This window comes from Heterodontus francisci, chromosome 29 (genome assembly GCF_036365525.1).
Source record: "Heterodontus francisci isolate sHetFra1 chromosome 29, sHetFra1.hap1, whole genome shotgun sequence".
NCBI lineage: Eukaryota > Metazoa > Chordata > Chondrichthyes > Heterodontiformes > Heterodontidae > Heterodontus > Heterodontus francisci.
The window spans coordinates 17,152,525-17,174,624 of record NC_090399.1 but is presented as its reverse complement, the minus strand read 5'-3'; the positions used below and the strand labels follow the sequence as shown (position 1 = coordinate 17,174,624).

General features: G+C 43.5%; 1 protein-coding gene across 11 annotated transcripts in view; it reads left to right on the top strand.

Annotated features, from left to right (window-relative positions):
* Nucleotides 1–22,100, top strand: part of syngap1a (synaptic Ras GTPase activating protein 1a) — a 703,692-nt gene that overhangs the window by 336,048 nt on the left and 345,544 nt on the right. For 3 of the 11 annotated variants that reach the window (XM_068009527.1, XM_068009525.1, XM_068009523.1), the window contains exon 1: nt 14–211. The exons of 4 other annotated variants lie outside the window; for them this stretch is intronic. In XM_068009527.1, coding sequence (XP_067865628.1) covers nt 110–211 — 102 coding nt within the window. In that variant the 5' untranslated portion in view covers nt 14–109. Of the gene's footprint in view, nt 1–12; nt 212–22,100 lie in introns of those variants that run through there. 4 more of the 11 variants (XM_068009522.1, XM_068009521.1, XM_068009524.1 and 1 more) reach the window with 2 other exon arrangements.

Genomic DNA, 22,100 nt, shown 5'->3' with positions numbered 1-22,100 from the left:
GGAAGCAGGACCAGCACATCAGCTGAGCTGAGGCAGACAAGAAGCTGAAACGCCAGGGAGGGTCACTGGATGCGGCCCCGCTCCTGACCGAGAGGGAAGACGGAAGGTAATGAGCTTGAGGCGGTTTCTCAGGGAGAGGACTGCCTCTCTGAAGCAGCACCGGACCAGACCCCAGCCAGCAATCCTGCGCTTCAGATCCCTTCGGATAAAGGTACAGCCGGATCGGACTCGGCCGTCTCTTTGCTCTGTGGTGTACATTACCTGGTCTAACCTGTTTGAAGCCAGCTCTTGTTACTGATCAACTTACTGTGGCAAACACCGTGAGTGTCTTATCCTTAAAGAGGCAGCCACACAGTCAGTTAAAGGGGCTTTACCTAGTTTGGTGGCAGAGGGGCTGTATCTTTTAGGTCAAGCTTGGTTTTCCCAAAAATTCCCTTTTGAAAGTTATTATTGAATCTGCTTCCACTGTTGCAGGGCAACTTGCTGCATCAAACAATTTCTCCTCATTGTCCCCTCTGCTTCTTTTGCCAGTGATCTTAAATAATTCAGCTTCTTTGACACATTAGTGGTTTGCCACTAATTTATTTGGTTTGAGGAGCTGAACCAAGCAAAAACAATGAAAGACTTGCATTGATTCAGTACCAGGGCGTCCCAAAGCACTTTACAGTCAATGGAATACTTGTTGAAGTGTAGTCACTGTCGTAATGTAGGAAACACAATGGCTAATTTATGCAAAGCAAGAGGGAGGCGGTGGCGTAGTGGTATTGTCACGAGACTAGATGAGCTGCACCCATCCAGTCAAGTGGAGAGTATTCCATCACACTCCTGACTTGTGCCTTGTAGACGAAGGACAGGCTTTGGGAAGTCAGGAGGTGAATTCTCAGCCTCTGACCTGCTCTTGTAGCCACACTATTTATGGGGCTGGTCCAGTTCAATTTCTGGTCAATGGTAATCCCCAGGATGTTGATAGTGAGGGATTCAGTGATGGTAATGCCATTGAACATCGAGGGGAGATGGTTAGATTCTCTCTTGTTTGAGATGCTCACTGCCCGGCACTTGTGTGGCACCAATGTTACTTGCCACTTATCAGCCCAAGCCTGCATGTCGTCCAGGTCTTGCTGCATCTGGACACAGGCTGTTTCGTTATATGAGGAGTCGTGAAAGATGCTGAACATTGTGCAATAATCAGTGAACATCTCCACTTCTGACCTTATGACGGAGGGAAGGTCATTGATGACGTAGCTGAAGATGGTTGGGCCAAGGACACTACCCTAAGGAACCCCTGCTGTAATGTCCTGGGACCGGGATGATTGATCTCCAACAACCACAACCATCTTCCTTTGCGCTAGGTATGACTCCAACTTGTAGAGAGTTTTCGCTTTGATTCCCATTGACTCCAGTTTTGCTCGGACTCCTTGATGCCATACTTGGTCAAGTGCTGCACTGATGTCAAGGGCAGTCACTCTCACCTCACCTCTTGAGTTCCGCTCTTTTGTCTATGTTTGACACAAGGCTGTAATGACATCAGGATCTGAGTGGCCCTGGTGGAATCCAAACTGAGTGTCACTGAGCAGGTTATTGCTAAGCAAGTGCCGCTTGATGGTACTGTTGATGACACTTTCCATCACTTTACTGATGATCGAGAGTAGACTGATGGGGCGGTAATTGGCCAGGTTGGACTTGTCCTGCTTTTTGTGCACAGGACATACCTGGGCAATTTTCCACATTGCAGGGTAGATGCCAGTGTTGTAGCTGTACTGGAACAGCTTGGCTAGGGTCACGGTAAGTTCTGGAGCACAGGTCTTCAGTACTATTGCTGGAATGTTGTCAGGGCCCATTGCCTTTGCAGTATCCAGTGCCTTCAGCTGTTTCTTGATATCACGTGGAGTCAATCGGATTGGCTGAAGACTCGCAACTGTGATGCTGGGAACTTCAGGAGGAGATTGAGATGGCACTTCTGGCTGAAGATTGTTGCAAATGCTTCAGCCTTGTCTTTCACACTGATGTGCTGGGCTCCCCCATCATTGAGGATGGGGATATTTGTGGAGCCACCTCCTCCAGTTAGTTGTTTAATTGTCCTCCACCATTCACGGCTGGATGGGGCAGGACTGCAGAGCTTAGATCTGATCCATTGGTTCTGGGATCACTTAGCTCTGTCTATCGCATACTGCTTACACAGTTTGGCATGCGAGTAGTCCTGTGTTGTAGCCTCACCAGGTTGACACCTCATTTTGAGGTATGCCTGTTGCTGCTCCTGGCATGCCCTCCGGCACTCTTCATTGAACCAGGGTTGGTCCCCCAGCTTGATGGTAATGGTAGAGTGGGGGATATGACGGGCCATGAGGTTACAGATTGTGGTTGAATACAATTCTGCTGCTGCTGATAGCCCACAGCGTCTCATGGATGACAAGATGCACTGCAGCAACTCAGCAAGGATCCTTCGACAGCACCTTCCAAACCCGTGACCTCTACCACCTAGAAGGACAAGAGCAGCAAATGCATGGGTACACCACTGCCTGAAAGTTCCCCTCCAAGCCACACACCATCCTGACTTGGAACTATATCGCCATTCCTTCACTGTCGCTGGGTCAAAATCCTGGAACTCCCTTCCTAACAGCACTGTGGGTCTACCTACCCCACATGGACTGCTGCGGTTCAAGAAGGCAGCTCACCACCACCTTCTCAAGGGCCATTAGGGATGTGCAATAAATGCTGGCCTCGCCGGTGACACCCACATCCCCGAATGAATAAAAAAAATCCCACAATCAGCAATGACAATGACGAGATTATTGATGGTGGTTGAGGGATAAATAATGGGCTAGATACCAGAAAAAGCGCTCCTACTCTTCAAAGAAATAGTGCTGATATCTACCCGAGAGGGCAGACAAGGCCTCAGTTTAACATTAGCTGAGACTGTCAGCTTGGATAATGGGCTCAAGTGCCCGCAGTGGGGCCTTGAACACAATGACCTTTTGCCTCAGCAGCAAGAGCTTTAAAAAAAAATGTTTGTGGGATATGGGCATCGCTGACTCAGTCAGCATTTATTGCCCATCTCTAATTTGCCCTCGAACTGAGTGGCTTGCTAGGCCATTTCAGAGGGCATGTAAGAGTTAACCACATTGCTGTGGGTCTGGAGTCACATGTAGTCCAGACCAGGTAGGGACAGCAGATTTCCTTCCCTAAAGGACATTAGTTGAACCAGATGGGTTTTTAACAACAATCGACAATGGTTTCACGGTCATCATTAGACTAGCTTTTTAATTCCACATTTGTTAACTGAATTCAAATTTCACCATCTGCCCTGGTGGGATTCGAACCCGTGCCCCAGAGCATTAGCCTAGGCCTCTGGATTACCCGTCTAGTGACATTACCACCGTCACCTCTCCAGTGCTACCCATTGAGCCACACTGCAGTCTGGAGGGTGTCTCAGGTTGGTTGTTAGGTCTGTGCTGTCGCACCTGGTCTCAGCTGGGGCTGCATTATTCAATGCAATTTGGCTTCAGCTCCACTGAGTGCGAGGGTCGAGGGGAATCAGCGAGAGCCCCTGCACTGCCCTCTGTCCAACTCCCACCGCTGGAGGTCAGTGTGAGGCATCTTGGACTAAGTACCTGTGGAACTTTACATCAACATGGTCAGCAGAGGGTAGTGAGCAAATCAAGGTGGCTGTCTCCCATTAACCTTTCCCTCAATACTTCCAGACACCTGTGTGACCCTGTACCCTCTAGGCCTGTGACTTTTTCTGTACAACTTCTCCTTTCCCCTTCCTCGTTCGAGCTCCCTTTCACAATTTAACGATATACTTTTTCTTGACAAATTCTTAATCTCCCCCCCACCCCCGCGCCCTGCGCCCCTCAACCTCTGTGTCACACACGCAGATGCGAGGTTGGTGGTGAGGGGGATTTAAATTTGGGTAATGGTGTAAAACGGGCGTTATTGAATTAGAATGGAGAATCGGGCAGTTGTGTAGCGAACGGCTAATTCAATCTGGTCTGTGTTACAGACAGGTGGTAAGGGGCGTCTGTGGTTCCCACTGTTCACCCCCCAACTGGCTGCAATCATGATTTGTAAAAATGATGCTTTAACCCCTGAGTGTCTTTAGGGTCAAATAAACAGACAAATGACAGGTTTTCTAATAGGCAAAAATAAAACTATTTTTCAACAAATCCCGAAATGATTGCAACCTCACTCACACACATATACATACACAAGGATAGATAGATAGATAGATGGATAGACAGACAGATTGATAGATAGAAAAATAGAAAAGGATAAAGTTTAAACTCCCAAGTGAGGTAAGTTTTTGTGGTTTACAGATGATTATTGAGTCTTCTCGGGAGGAAAAGTCTTTTTAAAAATTGCAAGCCTGATTGTTTGCAATCTTGAACTTGGACAGTATTGTAGAGCTCTAGTGGTTGTAACAAAGCCGGTGGCGTGTAGTTTGTTAACTTCACAGATGGTTAGTCTCAAAGTCACTTTGTGATGTCTTTTGCTATGGTGGCTGTTCTGGGTCAGCAGAGTTCTTCACTTGCCTGATGGCTCCTTCTCACAGGCTTTCAATGACGTTGGCTTGATCTCCCCTCCGCCCCACTCTTCAGAGAGCTACCCTTCTCACGCAAAAATCTTTCACATTGGAGTTTCTGTTTGGAGAGGCATGGTCCTCGCCCCTGTTGTGACCACATAATGGGCCAAGATATGATAACCATGGCCATTTTTTGATGTTTGAATGGGAATCGTTCTATTATGATGTTGCTGCTTCACACCTTATTCTTCATCTTGGTTGGGTTGTGATCCAGACTGTCTCCAGCATCCTCTGTTAATCCAGTCACGTCGATCAGAGTCACGAATATGCAATAGCTCCTCTCAATTTCAAAGGGGTTCTCCCCAGAGCTATTTCACACGAGGTTAACTTGCAGGTGAGTTTGTGGATTTCCAGTACAGGAGCGATGACAGGGCTGCTACTCCAGTTTGACTGTGTATAAGGGGCCATATTCTTGTGATTTTGTTTCGCAGTTGACTTTTTAAATTCATAATTCTTCCATTTCATTGTTTATTTCATCATGGCTCTTCCCGTGCATAGCATCTGTTACACAACATCAATAGACGTGGGGTTAGAAGGCAAGGAATAATGGACACAATGGATCTGCAGATGCGTATCACTCTCCATTTTCAAGACTTATCAAAAATTCATTCATGGCATGTTGCTGTCTCGGTGGGGCCAGCATTCATGGCCCATCAGAAGGTGGTGTTGAATGACCATCCTGAATACAACTGGGTGGCTTTGCTAGGCCATTTCAGAGGGCAGTTAAGGATCAACCACAATGCTGCAGTCACATCTGGGCCACATCAGGGAAGGATGGCAGATTTCCTTCCCTGAAGGAGGTTCAGTGAACCAGATGAGGTTGTGCAACAATCCAGCAGTTTCACGGTCAGCATTACCGAGGCTCACTTTTTTAAAGTTCAGATTTTATTTAACGAATTGAATCGGTTGCCATGGTATGATTTAAGCCGATGTCTCCAGATCATTACACTAGTAACATTGCCACTGTGCTGCTGTACCCTTGCTGTAATTTAATATAATTCTTTGTTGCAACCTGATTAACGACTGTTAAATGGCAGTATGTATAGCAGAGAGGTTAGCAACGTAGCAAGTTCCTTGCACTGCAGTTTGAGCAGCCCAGAGATGCAGAACAGAGGCGCTACGGCCCTACCACAGCACAGTGGGTGTAACCGCAGTGTGGCAGCTTCCACTGTGAGTGACAGTACAGGATTTCATCATGGGAAAAAAAATATTGGACAAAGTCTCGTACGAAAAAAGCAAGGATGCACAGACATAAACGGGTAGAGTTCCCGCTTCAGGCGCAGCCTGGGGACAAATTGCACCGGTAACTGCGTAGATTATGGGTGAAGTTTCCACTCACATTCATGTGCACAATCGCAAACGTAAAATCCTCGATGAACCAGCGGAATCAGGCAGGGTTTTCAAACGTAATTGTTCACTGTTTTTCCCGTTACATCAAGAAAATACTCCTTGATATATTTAAGGGTGGTGACCTGGTGCAGTTTCATTTAACACAGGTGAAAATCAATTTAGTCACAAAAAAAATAAGTAATTTTTGATCTGACTTTCCAGTCCACCACTTGTGAGTAACCCGATTTGAAATCACTGAAAATGACTTTGATGACTACACTGAGCCATCTAATACTTTCCTTGGTGTATACGTGCCAGCTTTAGAGCAAATTCAATATTTTCTAATATTCTAAACCTTTTACATTGCATCTTTTTGTGCCTGTGATGCTGTGGTAATGTCACTGGACTAGTAATCCAGAAGCCCAGGCTCATGTCCTGGGGACACATTTTCAAATCCCACCACAGCAGCTGGTGGAATTTAAATTCACTTAATAAATTCAATTACTCAATTAAAAAAAATCTGGAATTGAAAGCTAGTCTCAGTAATGGTGCCATGAAACTACCATCGATTGTTGTAAAGAGCCATCTGGTTCATTAGTGCCCTTTGGGGAAGGAAATCTGCCGTCCTTACCTGGTCTGGCCTACATTTGGCTCCAGACCCACAGCAATGTGGTCGACTCTTAACTGCCTCCCTGAAATAGCCTCGCGAGACTCTCAATTGTCAAGGGCAATTAGGGATGGGCGCCAAATGCTGGCCTTGCCAGTGACGCCCACATCCCATGAAAGAAATCATGAAAAAAATCCAGCTCAATATTTAGAGCCTTCTCAAAAGGCCCAAACAGGGGCAATCAGTGGAAAGGTGCCATGGTGATTCATTCAGTCTGGGGGTCTGGCCACTTCCGTGAATGAGGCCTGCTCCGAGCACAATGCTTTTCAAAGCAGGAGCAAAAGATCGCAGAAACCCGATTTACGCAGGCCAGACTAGTGCATAAAACACCATGATCTTTGACACCAGTATTTCTGCTTTGAGACGAATTGAGGCAATCTAGTGGAAATTCTGCAGCAGGATGTTTACACGATTATAGATGCCTCCCATTCAAACTTTTAAACCATTTTTATCAGTTGATGACCAATGACATTATACAGTGATTAAAAAGAATATTTGCATCAGAGCACAAAGTGATGCTGTATGTACAGGTCCGCGGAGCAGCATGTTCTGACAAAAGTGTTCGAAGCTGCAGGCATAACGATATGACAGATAGCTTCAGAGAGAAAATTCGTATTGAGGTGCTGACTCGCGACAGGATGGAATAACACATTGTGTGTTAGAGGGGTAAAACACTCCTGTATATATTATATAACACACTGTGTGTTAGAGGGGTAAAACACTCCTGTATATATTATATAACAGACTGTGTGTTAGAGGGGTAAAACAGTCCTGTATATATTATATAACACACCGTGTGTTACAGGGCATAACACTCCTGTATATATTATATAACGCACCGTGTGTTACAGGGTATAACACTCCTGTATATATTATATAACACACTGTGTGTTACAGGGTATAACACTCCTGTATATATTATATAACACACCGTGTGTTACAGGGTATAACACTCCTGTATATATTATATAACACACCGTGTGTTACAGGGCATAACACTCCTGTATATATTATATAACACACTGTGTATTACAGGGTATAACACTCCTGTATATATTATATAACACACTGTGTGTTACAGGGTATAACACTCCTGTATATATTATATAACACACTGTGTGTTACAGGGTATAACACTCCTGTATATATTATATAACACACTGTGTGTTACAGGGTATCACACTCCTGTATATATTATATAACACACCGTGTGTTACAGGGTATAACACTCCTGTATATATTATATAACACACCGTGTGTTACAGGGTATAACACTCCTGTATATATTATATAACACACCGTGTGTTACAGGGTATAACACTCCTGTATATATTATATAACACACTGTGTGTTACAGGGTATAACACTCCTGTATATATTATCTAACACACCGTGTGTTACAGGGTATAACACTGCTGTATATATTATATAACACACCGTGTGTTACAGGGGATAACACTCCTGTATATATTATATAACACACTGTGTGTTACAGGGTATAACACTCCTGTATATATTATATAACACACCGTGTGTTACAGGGTATAACACTCCTGTATATATTATATAACACACTGTGTGTTACAGGGTATAACACTCCTGTATATATTATATAACACACCGTGTGTTACAGGGTATAACACTCCTGTATATATTATATAACACACCGTGTGTTACAGGGTATAACACTCCTGTATATATTATATAACACACTGTGTGTTACAGGGTATAACACTGCTGTATATATTATATAACACACCGTGTGTTACAGGGTATAACACTCCTGTATATATTATATAACACACTGTGTGTTACAGGGTATAACACTCCTGTATATATTATACAACACACCGTGTGTTACAGGGTATAACACTCCTGTATAGATTATATAACACACTGTGTGTTACAGGGTATAACACTGCTGTATATATTATATAACACACTTTGTGTTACAGGTTCTCACACTCCTGTATATATTATATAACACACTGTGTGTTACAGGGTATAACACTCCTGTATATATTATATAACACACTGTGTGTTACAGGGTATAACACTCCTGTATATATTATATAACACACCGTGTGTTACAGGGTATAACACTCCTGTATATATTATATAACACACCGTGTGTTACAGGGTATAACACTCCTGTATATATTATATAACACACTGTGTGTTACAGGGTATAACACTCCCGTATATATTATATAACACACCGTGTGTTACAGGGTATAACACTCCTGTATATATTATATAACACACTGTGTATTACAGGGTATAACACTCCTGTATATATTATATAACACACTGTGTATTACAGGGTATAACACTCCTGTATATATTATATAACACACTGTGTGTTACAGGGTATAACACTCCTGTATATATTATAAAACACACCGTGTGTTACAGGGTATAATACTCCTGTATATATTATATAACACACTGTGTGTTACAGGGTATAACACTCCTGTATATATTATATAACACACTGTGTGTTACAGGGTATAACACTCCTGTATATATTATATAACACACTGTGTGTTACAGGGTATAACACTCCTGTATATAATTATATAACACACTGTGTGTTACAGGGTATAACACTCCTGTATATATTATATAACACACTCTGTGTTAGAGGGTATAACACTCCTGTATATATTATATAACACACTGTGTGTTACAGGGTATAACACTCCTGTATATATTATATAACACACTGTGTGTTACAGGGTATAACACTCCTGTATATATTATATAACACACTGTGTGTTGCAGGGTATAACGCTCCTGTATATAAGGGGGAGGCGGTGGTGTAGTGGTAATGTCACTGGACTAGTAATGCAGAGCCTCAGCTAATGCATTAAGAATAAAAGGGTAGCTAGGGACCACGTAGGTCCCCTTAAGGATCAGTGTGGCAATCTATGTGTGGAGCCACGAGAAATGAGCGAGGTCTTAAATGAATATTTCTCATCCGTATTTACCGTGGAGAAGGTCATGGAAGCTAGTGAGTTCAAGGGAGGGAACAGCGATATCCTGGAGCATATCAAAATTACAAAGGAGGAGGTGTTGGAGGCTTTGAAGCGCATTAAGGTGGATAAATCCCCAGGGCCTGACCAGGTGTATCCTCGGATGCTCTGGGAAGCAATGGAGGAGGTTGCTGGGGCCCTGGCAGAGATTTCTGTATCTTCGTTAGCCACGGCTGAGGTACCAGAAGACTGGAGGATAGCTAATGTTGTGCCTTTATTTAAGAAGGGCAGCAGGGATAAGCCAGGGAACTACAGGCCGGTGAGCCTCACATCAGTGGTGGGAAAGTTATTGGAAGGGATTCTGAGAGACAGGATTTATATGCATCAGGAAAGGCAAGGTCTGATTAGGGATAGTTAGCATGGCTTTGTGCGTGGGAAATCATGTCTCACGAATTTGATTGAGTTTTTTGCGGAGATGACCAAGAGGATTGACTAGGGCAGGGCGGTGGACGTTGTCTACATGGACTTTAGCAAGGTCTTTGACAAGGTCCCGCATGGTAGGCTGGTCCAGAAGGTTCGAACACATGGGATCCAGGGTGAGCTAGCAAATTGGATACAAAATTGGCTGGTGATATGAGGCAGAGGGTGGTAGTGGAGGCTTGTTTTTCAGATTGGAGGCTGGTGACCAGTGGTGTGCCGCAGGGATGGGTGCTGGGCCCTCTGTTGTTTGTCATATATATTAATGACTTGGATGTGAATGTAAGGGGCATGATCAGTAAGTTTGCAAATGACACCAAAATTGGTGGCATAGTGGACAGAGATGAAGGTTGTCTAAGGTTACAACAGGAAATAGATCAACTGGGAAAGTGGGCAAGGGAGTGGCAAATGGAATTTAATGCAGGCATGTGTGAAGTGATGCATTTTGGGAAGTTAAACCAGGGCAGGACATATACAGTGAATGGCAGGGCCCTGGGGAGTGTTGTTGAGCAGAGAGACCTTGGGGTGCAAGTACTTGGCTCCCTGAAAGTGGCAACACAGGTAAACAGGGTGGTGAAAAAGGCATATGGCATGCTTGCCTTCATCGGCCGAGGCATTGAGTACAAGAGTTGGGATACTGTTACAGTTGTACATAACGTTGGTTAGGCCGCATTTGGGATACTGTGTGCAGTTCTGGTTGCCGCACTGCAGGAAAGATGTGATTAAGCTAGAGAGGGTGCAGAAAAAATTCACAAGGATGTTGCCTGGTTTGGAGGGCTTGAGTTATAAAGAGAGATTGGATAGGCTGGGTCTGTTTTCCCTGGAGCGAAGGAGGTTGAGAGAGGACATGACAGAGGTATATAAAATTATGAGAGGCATAGATAGGGTAGATAGTCAGAGTCTGTTTCCCATGGTAGGGGTGACTAAAACGAGAGGGCATAGATTTAAGGTGAGAGGGAGGAGGTTTAAAGGGGATCAAAGGGGTAAATTTTTCACCCAAAGAATAGTGGGTATCTGGAATGAGCTGCCTGAAGAGGTGGTGGAGGCAGGAACATTAGCGACATTTAAGAGGCATCTGGACAGGTACTTGAATGAGCAAGGCATAGAGGGATATGGAATTAATGCAGGCAGGTGGGATTAGCATAGATAGGCATTATGGTCAGCCTGGCCGCGGTGGGCCGAAGGGCCTGTTTCTATGCTGTACGACTCTATGACTCTAACACACTGCGTGTTAGAGGGGTATAACACTCCTGTATATATAACACACTGTGTGTTAGAGGGGTAAAAAAAAGCCTGTATATATTATTTGACACACTGTGTGTGACAGGGTACAACACTGCTGTATATATTATATAACACACTGCGTGTTACAGGGTATAACACTCCTATATATATTATATAACACACTGTGTGTTAGAGGGATAAAACACTCCTGTATATATTATATAACACACTGTGTGTTAGAGGGGTATAACACTCCTGTATTTATTATGTAACACACTGCGTGTTAGAGGGGTAAAACACTCCTGTATATATTATATAACACACTGTGTGTTGCAGGGTATAACACTCCTGTACATATTATATAACACACTGTATGTTAGAGGGGTAAAACACTCCTGTATATATTATATAACACACTGTGTGTTACAGGGTAAACATTCCTGTATCTATTATATAACACACTGTGTGTTACAGGGTATAACACTCCTATATATATTATATAACACACTGTGTGTTAGAGGGGTAAAACACTCCTGTATATATTATATAACACACTGTGTGTTACAGGGTATAACACTCCTATATATATTATATAACACACTGCGTGTTAGAGGGGTAAACATTCCTGTATATATTATATAACACACTGTGCGGTACAGGGTAAAACACTCCTGTATATATTATATAACACACTGTGTGTTAGAGGGGTAAAACACTCCTGTATATATTATATAACACACTGTGTGTTACAGGGTAAACATTCCTGTATCTATTATATAACACACTGCGTGTTAGAGGGGTAAAACATTCCTGTATATATTATATAACACACTGTGTGTTACAGGGTATAACACTCCTGTATATATTATATAACACACTGTGTGTTACAGGGTATAACACTCCTATATATATTATATAACACACTGCGTGTTAGAGGGGTAAACATTCCTGTATATATTATATAACACACTGTGTGTTACAGGGTATAACACTCCTATATATATTATATAACACACTGCGTGTTAGAGGGGTAAAACATTCCTGTATATATTATATAACACACTGCGTGTTAGAGGGGTAAAACATTCCTGTATATATTATGTAACACACTGCATGTTAGAGGGGTAAAACATTCCTGTATATATTATATAACACACTGTGTGTTACAGAGGTAAAACAGTCCTGTATATATTATATAATACACTGTGTGTTAGAGGGGTAAAACAGTCCTGTATATATTATATAACACACTGTGTGTTACAGAGGTAAAACAGTCCTGTATATATTATATAATACACTGTGTGTTAGAGGGGTAAAACAGTCCTGTATATATTATGTAACACACTGCATGTTAGAGGGGTAAAACAGTCCTGTATATATTATATAACACACTGTGTGTTACAGAGGTAAAAGAGTCCTGTATATATTATATAATACACTGTGTGTTAGAGGGGTAAAACAGTCCTGTATATATTATATAACACACTGTGTGTTACAGAGGTATAACAGTCCTGTATATATTATATAATACACTGCGTGTTAGAGGGGTAAAACAGTCCTGTATATATTATATAACACACTGTGTGTTACAGAGGTAAAACAGTCCTGTATATATTATATAATACACTGCGTGTTAGAGGGGTAAAACACTCCTGTATATATTATATAATACCCTGTGCTTTGCAGAGGTATAATACTCCTGTGTATATTATATAATACCCTGTGCTTTACAGAGGTATAATACTCCTGTATATATTATATAATACCCTGTGCTTTACAGAGGTATAATACTCCTGTATATATTATATAATACCCTGTGCTTTACAGAGGTATAATACTCCTGTATATATTATATAATACCCTGTGCTTTACAGAGGTATAATACTCCTGTATATATTATATAATACCCTGTGCTTTACAGAGGTATAATACTCCTGTATATATTATATAATACCCTGTGCTTTACAGAGGTATAATACTCCTGTATATATTATATAATACCCTGTGCTTTACAGAGGTATAATACTCCTGTATATATTATATAATACCCTGTGCTTTACAGAGGTATAATACTCCTTTATATATTATATAATACCCTGTGCTTTGCAGAGGTATAATACTCCTGTATATATTATATAATACCCTGTGCTTTACAGAGGTATAATACTCCTGTATATATTATATACTGCTTCACAAACCACTGACCACCTCCAGGCGCGTATCCATTGTCTCTCGAGATAAGGAGGCCCAAAAGAATATATTATATAATACCCTGTGCTTTACAGAGGTATAATACTCCTGTATATATTATATAATACCCTGTGCTTTACAGAGGTATAATACTCCTGTATATATTATATCCCACACTCTGTGTTAGAGCCTTATCCAAGCTGCAAAAAATCCCATCTCGAGCAGGGTGTACTATCTCACTTTTTCTGCTGGGATTAAATGAGTGAGCAGTTCAGTTCACTGCAGTTTTCCTTTGCAAACAGCAGCACATTAATCATACTTTATGCAGTTTTCCCTGGGGTAAATTCTCCTGGGTTTTCATCCTCTCAGCAACCGGTAGCTGAAGTTTCTGGAAATCCAATCCTTGTCACAACGCCTACGTTTTTGAAATCGTGAATCAAAAACTCCCCAGAATAAACCTGGAGTTCGCCCTCCACATTAATGTGGTGCTGGAGGCGATGTTTTTCAATGCTCCATCGAACTATAAAAAGCTCTTTTTATTCCTGGCTGAATATAGCTGTCTGTAACCCTGGAGACAGGTCGCTGAAAGCTGTTCTCATTTACAGTTTAATTGTCACCTCTGGGACTGGTGGCATGGAGTTATTTTCAAGGAGGTCGTCTCTCCCAGGACTCAGCATCAGTTTTCAATCCCTAATTAAACTGTTTAGATGCACTTTACTTTTTAAATAGTGTAATGAGCGCCTCAGAGAAAATGGCTTCTGGTCTTATTTTAGAGTCTCTTTGTACACGAACCAGCCTGAATCACAAGGGTTGCTTTAGGAAATCCTTGATCTATCTGGTTTTCCAACTTCACCTCATGCCTCTCCTCCCCCACAACCCCTCCATCTCCTACCCCAACACACGTCCCCTTCCAGTCAGCTACCCACCCATCAGTGAGATTCCCCTCCCCTAACCCTTACCCGGGCCCTCCCCCGCACCACCCCACCCCCACCCCCACCCCCTTTCCCATCCCCTGTTCTCTTCCCGTCTAGTCCCCCCTCCAACCGTTAGCTCACCCTGCCTCCGGTCCTCTTCCCCTCCCCCATTCCCTTCGTCCTCCCCCTCTGCTGACTTCCTGTCACCGACCGTCGCGCACTCTCACCTGATGGTTCTGAGTCTATGTTGGGTTTTGATGTCACGTCCACATCACCCAATCTGCCATTCCCAAAATGTGCCCTTGGTCAGCTAAGTACATAAGAAATAGGAGCAGGCCCCTCGAGCCTCCTCCACCATTCACTAAGATCATGGCTGATCTGATTGTGGCCTGAACTCCACTTTCCTGTCTGCCCGGGCCACACCACCCCCCCCCCCCCCCACCCCCGGTAACCCTTGACTCTCTTGTAGACCAAAAATCTACCTAACTCAGCCTTGAATATATTCAATGATCCAGCCTCCGCTACTCTATGGGGAAAAGAATTCCGAAGATTAACAACCCTCTGAGAGAAGAAATTCCTTCTCATCTCCATCTTAAATGGAAGATCCGTGTCGTATAAGGATGTAAAGGCTTAATACCAAAGACAGAGAGAGAAATGTCTCCCACTGTACAAGCTATGATGTAATGATCACATGAGATAGGCTTGGGAAAAGAAGATATAGCAGCACAAAGGATGCTAGCTTAGGTGGCTTGCGGAGAGTGTATATATAACTGTAAATAATAAAGAGTTGGGGTTTTTTTATTTGTTTTTTCTGGGACGTGGGTGTCGCTGGCAAGGCCAGCATTTATTGCCCATCCCTAATTGTCCTTGAGAAGGTGGTGGTGAGCTGTCTTCTTGAACCGCTGCAGTCCTTGGGATGTAGGTACACCTACAGTGCTGTTAGGAAGGGAGGTCCAGTGAAGGAACGGCAATATAGTTCCAAGTCAGGATGATGTGTGGCTTGGAGGGTAACTTGCAGGTGCTGGCATTCCCATTCATCTGCTGCCATTGCCTTCTAGGTGGTCGAGGTCACGGGTTTGGAAGGTGCAGTTGAAGGAACCTTGGTAAGTTGCTGCAATGCGTCTTGTAGCTGGTACACACTGCTGCCACTGTGCGTCGGTGGTGAAGGGAGTGAATGTTTCAGGTGGCAGATGGGGTGCTGATCAAGTGGGCTGCTTTGTCCTGGATGGTGTCGAGCTTCTTGAGTGTTGTTGGAGCTGCACCCATCCAGGCAAGTGGAGAGTATTTCATCACACTCCTGACTTGTGCCTTGTAGATGGTGGACAGGCTTTGGGGAGTCAGGAGGTGAGTTATTTGCTACATTCTGGCCTCAAAAGTGCTGCTGAATGCAGAGCACGATCTCAGTCAAAATCTGTGACTCGAGAGACGAGTACAGTCGGCAGCCATTGGTCAGCCTCGCCCAGGAATAAAAGCACGATAATTGTCGGGAAACGCGGGAAAGGTCGGGGAGCGCCGGTAAGCGCCGAACAGAATGCGAACACCTCAAGCCAAGCCTGAAAAATTTAAAATTGAAAGGGAACACCTGAGTAAAAGCTAGCAAACAAAAGGAAGCAATATGGATCCCAAATTGGGAATGCCTGAGTTTCCAGAATCAAGAAGGTCCCAGTCGGGTACAAAATTGGCTAGACTGGAGAAAAAGATTCTTAATGTTCAGAATTGCTTCTCAACTCCAGACCAGATCTGAAGTGGAGCAAGTTAACACCCTCCTGTATTCAGTCGGAGCGATTGCGGACGATGTAATTGTCCGACAAGGGGTCAGCAAAGCTACCGATAATTTTGAAGAGGTACTCCAAGCCTTTGATAAATATTTTCATCTCCGTCGCAATAAAATCTTGGAAAGAACCAAATTTAATAAGCGGCACAGAAGATTGGCGAATCTGTAGACTCCTACATTAATGACCTTTATAGATTGGCAGAGGGCTGTGAATACGGTGAATTAAAGGCAGAACGAATCAGAGACAGGATAGTCGTCGGCGTGGCGGATGAATCCTTGTCAGACCTGTTGCGATCCAAGAAAGACCTCACACGGGAAAAAACCATTCAAGTTGTAAGACTAGTAAGAAGTTCGCTAACAGAATAGTGGTTGAGGAGGAGTCCAATGCCCGTCCAACTGGTTAAGCCAAAGTAAGGAAAACATGAGATGAGAGCATTGCCCAGCGAGTAAAGCTGAGTGCTTTAAGTGTAGAAAAGGACACAATGGGAAGACGTGCCACAGAAAAATCTCTGCGCTTTGAGGTACAGAGCATAAGACCTTCGCTCATAGAGCAGTGAATCAAGTACAGCAATAGCCACAAGAGAAAGAGCCAGGAGATCTCGTGGGAGAAATCAGTAATCCAGACCAAGATTTCTGGACAGCAAACATCTACGTGAATGGACAGCTCACTAATTTTAAGCTTGACACAAGGCCTAGCGTCACGGTATTGTCTGACCAAGAGCCTTGGGTGAAGGGACATGACCTGCAACCGACAGATATACAGATGCACGGTCCAGGTGGGGCACAACTGTGAGTAAAAGGCAAACTCCAAGCAATTCTTCAGCATAGAGGCAGGGAACTGGTAGAGACCTTACACAATCGAGAATTTTCCTTACTGAGCAGGAATGCATGCTTACAACTGCAGCTGACTTAAAAAGGTAGCCGGAGTCAAGCAAGCAAAGATAAACAATTCTTTTCAAACAGAATTCCCAAAGATGTTCACAGTTCTCGGAAAACTAAAGGCAGAGTACAGGGATCACTCTGAAGGATGGGGCCAGGCCAGTGTTTATGTTCACACCAAGAAGTATACTTCATCCCTAATTAAACAAGAACAATTGTAGATGACCAGAATGGGCGTTATCTCTCCAGTAACACAACCAATGGACGTGCATTCAGCCATGGTTCCAAATGGAACTCAGCCAATATAGTCAGAGAGTTATACAGCACAGAAACAGGCCCTTCGGCCCAATCCGTCTGCGCCGACCATCAAGCACCCATCCAGTCTAATCCCATTTTCCCGCACTTGGCCCATAGCCTTGTATGCTATGGTATTTCAAGTGCTCATCTAAATACCGCTTAAATGTTGTGAGGATTCTTGCCTCTACCACCCCTTCAGGCAGTGTGTTCCAGATTCCAACCACCCTCTGGGTGAAAAAAAATTTCCTCGACTCCCCTCTAAACCTCCAGTCCCTTACCCTAAATCTATGCCCCCCCGGTCATTGACACCTCCGCTAAGGAAAAAAGTTTCTTCCCATCTAACCTATCAATGCCCCTCATAATTTTGTATACCTCGATCATGTCCCCCCTCAGCCTCTCTGCTCTAAGGGAAACAACCCCAGCCTATCCAGTCTCTCTTCATAGCTGAAATGTTCCAGCCCAGGCAACATCCTGGTGCATCTCCTCTACACCCTCTCCAGTGCAATCACATCCTTCCTATAGTGTGGTGCCCAGAACTGTACACAGTACTCCAGCTGTGGCCCAACTAGCATTTTATACAGCTCCATCATAACTTTCCTGCTCTTATATTCTATGCCTCGGCTAATAAAGGCAAGTATCCCATTGCCTTCCTAACCACCTTATCTTCCTGTTCTGCTGCCTTCAGTGATCTATGGACAAGCACACCAAGGTCCCTCTGACCCTCTGTACTTCCTAGTGTCCTACCTTCCATTGTATATTCCCTTGCCTTGTTAGTCCTCCCAAAGTGCATCACCTCACACTTCTCAGAATTAAATTCCATTTGCCACTGCTCTGCCCATTTTACCAGCCCACCTATATCATCCTGTAATCTAAGGCTTTCCTCCTCACTATTTACAACACCACCAATTTTTGTGTCATCTGCGCACTTACTGGTCATACCTCCTATATTCACATCTAAATCATTAATGTACACTACAAACAGCAAGGGTCCCAGCACCGATCCCTGTGATACACCACTGGGGTCACAGGCTTCCAATCGCAAAAACAACCCTCGACCATCACCCTCTACCTCCTGCCACTAAGCCAAGTTTGGATCCAATTTGCCAAATTGCCCTGGATCCCATGGGCTCTTACTTTCTTAACCAATCTCCCATGCGGGACTTTATCAAAAGCCTTACTGAACTCCATATAGACTACATCAACTGCTTTATCCATATGACTATACAAGAATATGTGTGGACTTAATGCAGCTCAACAAAGCAGTAGCGTGAGAGTCAACCAATGTCCACGGTGGATGATAGTTTATCGAAACTCTCTCAGAACACCATTTTTACAAAACTCGATGCCAATAGTGGGTTTTGGCAGGTACCCCTGGATGAGACCTCAAGGTTATTGACTACATTCATAACACCCTGGAACATCCAGGGATTTTTAACGATCCATGTCCAATATCCTAGAAGGGCTCACAGGAGTGATATGCCACATGGATGATTTTCTGATACACAGAAAGTCAGTGAAGGAACACGACCACAGAGTCAGAGAGGTTCTACAGAGACATCAATAAGTGGGACTGACTTTAAACAAGAAGTGTGTACTTTCCAAAACTTCGATTCATTTCTTGGGCCACCTTGTGAACGGAGAAGGAATAATGGTAGAAATTCAGAAAACAAGGACCATCAAGGAATTTTTTTATCCCTACAACAGTTCAGCAACTCCACAGATTTCTGGGAATGGTAAACCAACGCGCAAAGTTTTTACCTCATTTAACACAAATAACTGATCAGCTGAAACAACTTCGAAGAAAACAACAAGCATGGTGTTGGGATGCCCACCAGGAACAAGTGTTCCGGAAAACTAAAGAGATGCTAATTTCTCTGGATGTGTTGGCACACTATAATCCTACACTGCCTACGACGATAGCAGTTCAGATGGCTTGGGTGCTGTTCTTTTTCAGGAGCAACCTGATGTTTCTCCCAGATCCATATTCTATGTGTCAAGATACAGAGACATGCTACACAGTTATCGTAAAAGAAGCTGTAGCTGTCACATGGGAGTGTGAAAAAATTTTCAGACAACGTCATTGGAATACGTGTGATGATCGAGACAGACTACAAGCCATTGGTTTCCTTATTATACGAAAACGAAACAGCAAAAATGCCTCCACGTATACAAAGGTTTTGACTCAGATTAATGAGGTACACATATGAAACTGTACACGTCCAAGGGAAGTTCCAATCATCAGCCAATGTGATATCGAGGATCACCCATCACAGGAAGACGTGAATCTTGTCGGTGACATAGAGTCATACCCGCAACACACAGCACAACTTTGACCAGCAAGCACACAGAAGTTGTGAGAAATACGACAAATACAGAAGAATGATGAAGAGTGAATTCACATGACTTACTATTGTACACATGGGCGGCCACAAGAAAATCCAGGATGGAGAACAATGAAGATGTTCCATGAGTATAGGAAATACTTTACCAGAATTGACGACTTATTAGTTTACAACAACAGAATTGTTATTCCTACTTCAATGAGATCCGATATCTTAGACCGATTACACCAAGGCCATTTGGGTATAAACAAGTGCAGAACGAAGGCACAATCTTTAGCATGGTGGTCTGGGCTATCTAAGGATATCAAGACCATGATCAACAGCTGTCAGACATGCCAGAGGCCAGAACAGCGCAAACCGCTGTTGACTACTCAATTTCCAACTAGACCTCGGCAAAGGCTAGTCATGGATTTATTCATGTTTGGTGGGAAGTCATATATCATTATTATCGACTACTTTTCCAGGTGAATAGAAGTCTGACGATTACGTTCTATGACCACCGAGGTAGTTATCAGAATCCTTACAGACACCTTTATGATGCAAGGGATTCTGGATGAAATATTATCAGACAACGGACCACAGTTCATGAACAAATGTTTTACCCAGTTTGCTGTGAAGATGGACTTCCAGCATCTTATGAGCTCACCGAGGTGTCCAAAATCTAATGTCGAGGCAGAACGAGGTGTGAGAATCGTAAAATCTTCACTTAAGAAAAACGAAGATCATCCTTTCTCACTCCTAGTTTATCGTTCAACACCGCTGCAGTGTGGATTATCACGAGCGGAATTACTAATGGGAAGGAAGTTAAGAACACAGCTTCCAGTATTGCCTCAATAATTAATGCCTGGATTGAAGACTCAAGACTACGAGAAAGTTCGTGAAAGAGAAAACTCCTACGGAAGGAAACGAGCCAGGAATCACAATAGGAGATTTCGAGTGAGAAGCTTACCCAAATTAAACAATGGTCAAAAAGTTTGGACACGTGACCTGGAATGGGAAGGTACAGTAATCCATAAACATTAGGACTATTCGCGATCGTACGTTATATGAACAACTGAATGAAGGGAACATAAAAGGAATCAGAGGAATAGCATTCCTATTCCACAAAAGCCAGTAATCCATCTGCAAGATCCAGATGAAGAGGAACAAACCCCAAACCGAACGGAATATACAACCTGTAGAAACGTAAAAACCAAGTCGGCAACCCAGACTTCCTACAAAGACTACTGATCATCCCAGACAGATTACAATCAGATCAGGGAGAGTTGCCAAACCTCCGATGAGACTGAATCTGTAAAGTCAGAGACTTGTGGGGGTGAGAGAGGGTAATACAGAAGTCATAAATGTATATATGTTCAGAAAAAATGTTGAATATAGACTTGGGGGGGGTGGGGGGGAGATGTAGTATAAGGGTATAAAGGGTTAATACCGAAGACAGTGAGAGAGACCCCTCCCACTGTACGAGCGATGATGCAACAGAACATGAGATAGGCTTGAGAAGAAGGTATAGCAGCACAAAGGATGCTAGCTTAGCTGGCTTGCAGGGAGTGTATATAGCAACTGTAAATAATAGAGTTGTTAGTTAACCTTTACCAGAGCCTAAGACTTTCTCTGGAACGCCCTGCAACACTACGAATACGCAACAATCCCTTATTTTGAAACTGTCCCCCTAGTTCTAGATTCCCCCATGAGGGGGAAACATCCTCTCAGCATCTACCCTGTAAAGCTCTCTCGGTATCTTATATGTTTCAGTAAGATCACCTCTCATTCTTCGAAACTCCAATGAGCACCGGCTCAACCTACCCAACCTTTCCCCATAAAACAACCCCTTCATCCCAGGAATCAACTGAGTGAATCTTCTCTGAACTGCTCCAATACAAGCATATCCCTCCTTAAATCCCCACTAACATCAGACACATTTTAGTCTCAGTCACTCTCAGCGAGGTTCTGGGTTCCTACTTTTTCATTTGCCTGAACTTGTGTCTTTCTCCAGTTTCTCTCCTATTACTCCTCATGCCCTCTCTGAGCTCATCTCGTCCATGGGACCCATCTCCTGTTCACTTGATCCTATTCCCACGAAACTGCTGATCGCCCAACTTCTCTTCCTGCACCCCCATGTCATCTGATATTGTAAATGATTGTCTCTCTTCAGGTGTTGTCCCCCTTTCCTTTAAATTTTCCATCATCACCCCCTACCTCAAAAAACCAACCCTTGATCTTACCGTCCTTACAAGCTACCATCCCATCTCCAACCTCCCTTTCCTCTTCAAAGTCCTTGAACGTGTTGTCGCCTCCCAAATCCATTCTCATCTTTCCCAGAACTCAACGTTTGAATCCCACCAATCAGGTTTCCACCCCTGCCACAGCACAGAAACAGTTCTTATCAAAATCTCAAATGACGACCTATGTAACTGTGACAAAGGTAAACTTTCTGCCTTCGTCCTTCTCGAACT